The 6,344-nt window shown below is 24.8% G+C and overlaps 1 protein-coding gene across 1 annotated transcript; it reads right to left on the bottom strand.

The window, feature by feature from the left end:
* Positions 1-2,722: 2,722 nt before the first annotated feature.
* LOC103494230 (uncharacterized) lies at positions 2,723-3,541 on the bottom strand. The gene has a single exon (XM_008455326.3). The coding sequence runs from the start codon at positions 3,352-3,354 to the stop codon at positions 3,148-3,150; it is 207 nt and encodes a 68-aa protein (XP_008453548.1). The 5' UTR covers positions 3,355-3,541; the 3' UTR covers positions 2,723-3,147.
* Positions 3,542-6,344: the final 2,803 nt, after the last annotated feature.

Genomic DNA, 6,344 nt, shown 5'->3' with positions numbered 1-6,344 from the left:
TATATATATATATATATATATATATATATATATAACTTATAAATAATAGAAGATTTGTTTGAAGTTTGTATTAGATACAGATTAAATTACATTGTTTTATCATGAAAATATACTTAGAACATAAAGTAAAATTTGATCAACTTAAAAATTCGGATCGGTCTTCAAAATTTATCTAAATGAGGTCAAATGAATTCGTATTTTGAACTAATACAAATATATATATATATATATATATATATATATATATATATATATATATATATAAAGAAATATATATATATAAAGATTTTGTAGCAACCACACAGTTGGTTTCTGTAAGGTCTTTTTACCAATAATTTATAAGGACTAAATATTATTGGCATCTATTTTGATTAGTGCCTTCTCAAAACATAAAAAAAAAAAAAAAAAAGCCAAAATATTTACGAACAATTTTGAAAACGTAAAAAATCATTTTTAAATTTGGTTATCGGTTATATGTGATCGTTTAGATTTTGTAACTCAAATCTAAATAATTTTTTTAAAAAAATTTTGGTAGAAAATCATTTAGATTTTTTTATACAATCGTTATTATTTACATTTGACTACTCCAATTCAATTTTTTTTCAAGATTTTTTATATATGATCTTTTATTTTTTTTACACCATCGTTTTCATTTGACTACTACAATCTACAAAACCTTACACGATCATTTTCAATTGGCTATTCCAATCTAAATGGTTGTTTTTACAAGATTTTTTATATACAATCTTTTATTTTTTTACTACTTTTTACATGATAGTTTACATTTGTCTACTCATATCTAAAAGATTTTTTTCAAGATTCTTTATACACAATTTTTTAGATTTTGCTATTTTTTGTACTTAGATTTGGTTACCCAAATGTAAACGAAAAAAAATTTAAAAAAAAAACTATGGAAAGAAATCGAAGCGAAAAAAAAAAAGAAAAATAAGAAAAACAATGGAAAAATCAAACGACATAAATAAAAAATTAAAAAATAAGAAAGATGATGAAAAGAAATCGCAGACAAAAAAAAAAGAAAAAAAAACGAAATCGCACAAGTAAAACAATGAAAGAAGTCGCAAGAGGAAGAAGAATCGCACGAGAAAGAGAAGAAAGATAGAAGAACAAAAAAATATTTAAAAAATATCTAATTTTATAGGCTTTGTTAGAACATAATTTAGTGTTATATTACATTTACAAAAGTTTCTCATTTTAATTATCATATACTTCTAATTAGTTTATTTCTAACCTTTATTCTATGAGGGATTTGTAGATCTTAAAAAGCAAGAGGATGGCCCAATGATTTGAAAGTTTGTATAGACAAAAATGTTAACAATATTGTTTTTCTATTCTTTTTTTCATGAACTATAACTAAGGAAAGGATTCACTACATCTTAGCGAGAAATTTATTTGTTTTTACAAGTCACGTTCTTCTCCTCTATAAATAAACTTACGATTATTATTGTACATGAAATATCAATGTGTTTTCGAAATAAAAATATTTGGCAACAACCAATTTTACAATTTAACACTAAACTTTTATTAATATATATATCATTTTAAAAATGATTTAAATACTATTTTGACCCTTCAATTTCATATCTTATTCTATTTTGGTTCCTTAACTATTAAAGACCTAAACAGGTTTACTCTCGTCTAAGTTGATAGAATTCTGATAACTTTTCAATAGATATGGCTTCTATATTTGAATAGTCAAGTTTTAGTTCATCTTATTACTTAAATCGATAAATAATAAAGAAATCTCGCTAATTTATTATATAAATTTGTTACGTCAACACATAAATATAACAAAACATTTATCAAACAAACCCAAAAAACCATTTCAGTTTTTTCTCCAAAACTCAAATCTCTCGCATTCCTTCCTCGATTCACCTACTTTTCACTATTCTCTTTTCACTAGTTAATAGAAAATTGAGTAGAATAAAAAGATAAAATAGATGTACAAACATCCGACATGGTAAAATAAACTAACGATAATAAAATAAAAACAATTTAGATATAAAATAAACTCTATGAAATTATAGTAAATATTTCTATAAAGAACCACAAAAACCTAAAAAAAAGAAAAAGAAAAAAAAAAAAGAATAAGAAAGAATCTTTGATAAATCACAAAATATTTCAATTTTGAGGCTTTTTTTTATGAAAGAAATGGCATCTAATATGTGAAATAGAATTCCCATTAGCTAAAATGACGACCGTCAAAATCTTATAGGTAGAGTAACTTTTTGAGTTTTTTCAACAAAAACATTAATTTACCATTTCAACTACAAACAAATGTTATAATCTTAAATTTCTTTAAGATTAATTATTTGATTAGGAAGTTTAGTAATCTACATATAAAAGTCATTCATTAACGAAATTCTGACCAAATTATGCTTTCTTTTTTTTTTTTTTTTTTTTCTTTCTGTAAGCTCCTCAACTAAAAGAGAACAGGATACAAAATTTATTCATCGGGTTTATTTTCTATTTTCTATATTTTAGATCTATAAGTAGCAGCTTGGTAAGAAAAAGAGAATTTGAACTTTGCAAATGGTATTTTTCTCAGATCCCCCTATCATAAAGTTGGATTTAATTATACCTAACTCAATTTATTTAATTGTATCCATCATCTATGTTAATTATTATAAATTTTATCCATAAAATAAGGCCCGGAAGAAAGCATATTCTAAATAATCAAGCATCCAAATCAGAGAGCATAAACTAAAAGCAACCACATGCAATGGCAAATCCATTCAACACATTAAAGCATAGAACAAGAAGATGAACCAAGATTTCAATTACTATAGAAAGGCCGAAGTGAAGTGTCTTCCTCTTCCTCTTCCTCTTCCTCTTCCTCTTCCTCTTCCTCTTATCTACAACTTTTTAACATTTTACTGTACAAAAACAAGATTAGAGATATATATATATATATATATATATATATATCCATCTAAGTTCGATTCAGATCCAATAAATCCTGATCCCGATCAGTTTCATCAAAATTCAATCAAACACTTGAAGGAAGAACAGCCACACATTAATTTTACTAGTAGCGGTTCCAATAATTAGACGATTAATCGATGGATGAAGAAAACCGATCGAGACGACGACCTAATTTAATTTCTTTTAGATTTTAATTAATTAGTACTACCAGTGGCACAATTCGAGGCGGCGAGAACAGAGAGTACAGAGATACTTCCTCTTGATCTTGAGACAGAGAGGAAGGAAACAGAGCTTCCATTGTCTTTCCACATCAATGGCGTACACTTTTCCTTGACAGAAAGGACATGTTCCTGGCGCTTGTTGCCTTCCGAGCTCTTGCTCTTTCTCTTCCCATACGCATGCTAGCCACATTCTTCTACAGTTGCGAGAGGGGAGATTCTTCGGCGGAGCGAGCGAGCAAGCAAGCGAGCAATCTTGGCCGGAAAGCGAGAGGGGAAAAAAAGGGGAATCGGAAAGCGAGAGAGAGAGAGAGAGAGAAAAAGAAAAAGGAAAAAAAAAAAAAAAAGGGAAATTTGGTGGGGAAAGAGAAAGAAAGGCGCTTTTTAGTTATAATAATAAAAGGAAGATATGAAATCCGATATTTATAGAGAGAGAATTCAAGTTTCATTTATTTATTTATTTTTAATATACATTATACCTTTTTAATTTAGGAGTTGTCACTTTTCTTTTTCTTGAATATACTACATAATTTATTTCATATCTATCTATCTCTCTCTCTCTATATATATATATATATATAGAATACACTAGATTATTCTTTAGGGTATTTTTCATCATTAAATTTTCTTTATTTTTTTTTTAATTTGCCTACCTAAATCTCTTTTAATTTCTTTTAAATTAATTTGTTACACTTATGTTTTCAAATTATTGTTTGGTTGATATTCGCATACATCATTCATTTCGTCATTCTACAATCGATGATCTCTAAGTGACGTTGATTGTGAGTTTTTATAGGAAGGAAAGGAGAACTTCCAAAACAAAGAAAAAATAGGTTATGATGTCTACGAAAATCAAGATGTAGAAAATAAATGACAACTTCTAAGTTCTCTCTTCCTTGGCTTGTGCTTAGATTGACTAGGATGACGTGGGTCGAACCCATACTTCCTTTCCAATGCATTATTTGAAAATACCTCGTTTGGTCCAAATTATTCCAAAACAAATACTGATAATAATAATAATAATAAATATTTTTTTTACAGAATTACACTTCTTTTTCTGAAGGAGGTTTACATTTACGAAAAAATTGCATCAAATGACAATTTTTTCTTAAAAAAAGCAGTCCATGACACCTTTTCTTTTTCTACATATTGCAAATATGATAAATACGACAAATAATTAGATATATCAGACGACTATGAAAGAGTTATTAGAGGACTATCCGTTTTAAAATTTACTTTTGCAATTTAGAAAATGTAGTAAATGGACCTTATTATCATAAAAAATTTTTTTTTTGCTATTTTTGCAAACGTCTATTTTTTGTATCTAGTAGTGTAGTAAAAAAAATATAAGAAATAAATTTAAAAAGATTGTTGTGTACATAAATAAAACCATATGTTTATAAATAATTAATTATAAATTACACCAAAATGCAGAATTATTAGAACTACTCTTTTTGTATCTTTTTTAAAAATCTTTTTAGACGTTTCATTTATCTAACTTTATAAATTAACTTGAAGTTTAAATTATTTAAAATGTATTAGTGATTTACACTTACAATTGATAATAAAATTGAAAGAAACACTAACTTTAATTACATAGAATAAATTATTAATTAAACCACATGTTTTTAACATAGTTATTCTTTTAATAAATAAAGAAAAAATATATCATAAACTTATGACATTTTTCAAAGAGTTTATCATAAAACATTATTTTTTCCCACTTGATCCAACCATTTATCTAAAAGAAATTTATATATATATATATATATACTTTATTTTAATATCACTTAAGTGGATATTTGGAAAAGAAAAAACAAAAACAAAATTGCATAGTCATGTGTAAGCTTAGAGTTCATACTTTCTCTAATAAAGTTTCAACAAAACCATAATTATTTTAAATGTCTTGAAGATAATAATTCTCTTATTTCAATCAAATTGAAATTATTATCTATATTTAATTTTATCCATTTACTCTATTTTATAGGAAAGTCTAGTCTTTACTCATTTTTTAATCAGTGTTTCCCATTTTTTCTTGGTGAACATTTGTGCAGTTATATTTAATACTGTGTAAAAACATTTAAAAGAGGTTGACCAAATTTTTTTTTATTAATAAATATAGCACAGTTAAAAAGAATTAAAAAGAAATTATTTTCAACAATAAAACTGTAAAAATATGTTTACAAAATATAGGAAAACTTTAGATTTTATCGATAATATACAATAATATACTTCTATCAATCATTTATCTACCGTTAATAGAATTTAACTTTGTTTTGTTATGCTATATTTAAAAATGTTGTAACGTTTAACTTAGTAAATAAATTTATTGGTAAACCGAAAATTTGAACAACCAATTTATCTCAATTAAGTGAGTATCTAAATTAATAATTTCAACTATTTTCTAATAGGAAGACTGGAAGAGTATATGTATTTTTCAATGATTGTTACATTTCTCCATTTTAGCATATGTTCCATGATTAGTAAATGAAATTCAATAATAATTTAGACATGATAGTATTAAAAAAATATGAATTCACTGCTCTTTTTGTTTTTAATCGAGAGTCACTATCGTATTAAATACTAATGCATATATTTTTTTCTTTTTAAATTTTAGTTCGAAGAATTACCATAGATATAATAAAATATTAAAACTATTTGAAAAAAATATGTTTTATGAATCGTTTCTGTTATTTGTTTACATTTTTATTTTAGTCATAGAATTTCGAGGTTTATTTTTTTTTTCATAAAATAGAATTTTTCTTTTTTTAAAAAACCCAACAATTATAGACCTTTTCCACAATATTCTATTTTGATATTAGAAATAATAATGTAGGGATAATAATTGCAAAATAGAACAATGATTTAGAGATGCATCCACATACTTTAATTTTATTAAAGTTTATTAAATTATTGCAACACTGTTACTATAAGATTAACAAAATTATAAAATTGTAATGAAACAAATTTAGGGATAAGAAAAGATATTTATTTACTTTCCTTTTTATTTTTCTTGCAATTCAATGGATTCATTTTTTAAAATTAAAAAAATCTGATAACTAAAATTGGGTAGAATAATGCAGAAGAAAAATGGAAGTGTGAAAATAAAAATAAAAAAAGGTAAGTTTGAAAAAGAAAAAAGAAATTAGGAAAGAAAAAGGAAAGGAAAAAGCCAAATTGAAA

This window comes from Cucumis melo, chromosome 2 (assembly GCF_025177605.1).
Source record: "Cucumis melo cultivar AY chromosome 2, USDA_Cmelo_AY_1.0, whole genome shotgun sequence".
In the NCBI taxonomy this organism is placed as follows: Eukaryota; Viridiplantae; Streptophyta; class Magnoliopsida; order Cucurbitales; family Cucurbitaceae; genus Cucumis; species Cucumis melo.
The sequence above is the reverse complement of the archived record's forward strand: the minus strand, read 5'-3'. Positions and strand labels throughout refer to the sequence as shown.

What these genes read in the sequence shown, in the direction of transcription:
- LOC103494230 (XM_008455326.3), bottom strand. Translation starts at nt 3,354, where the DNA reads ATGTGGCTAGCATGCGTATGGGAAGAGAAAGAGCAAGAGCTCGGAAGG.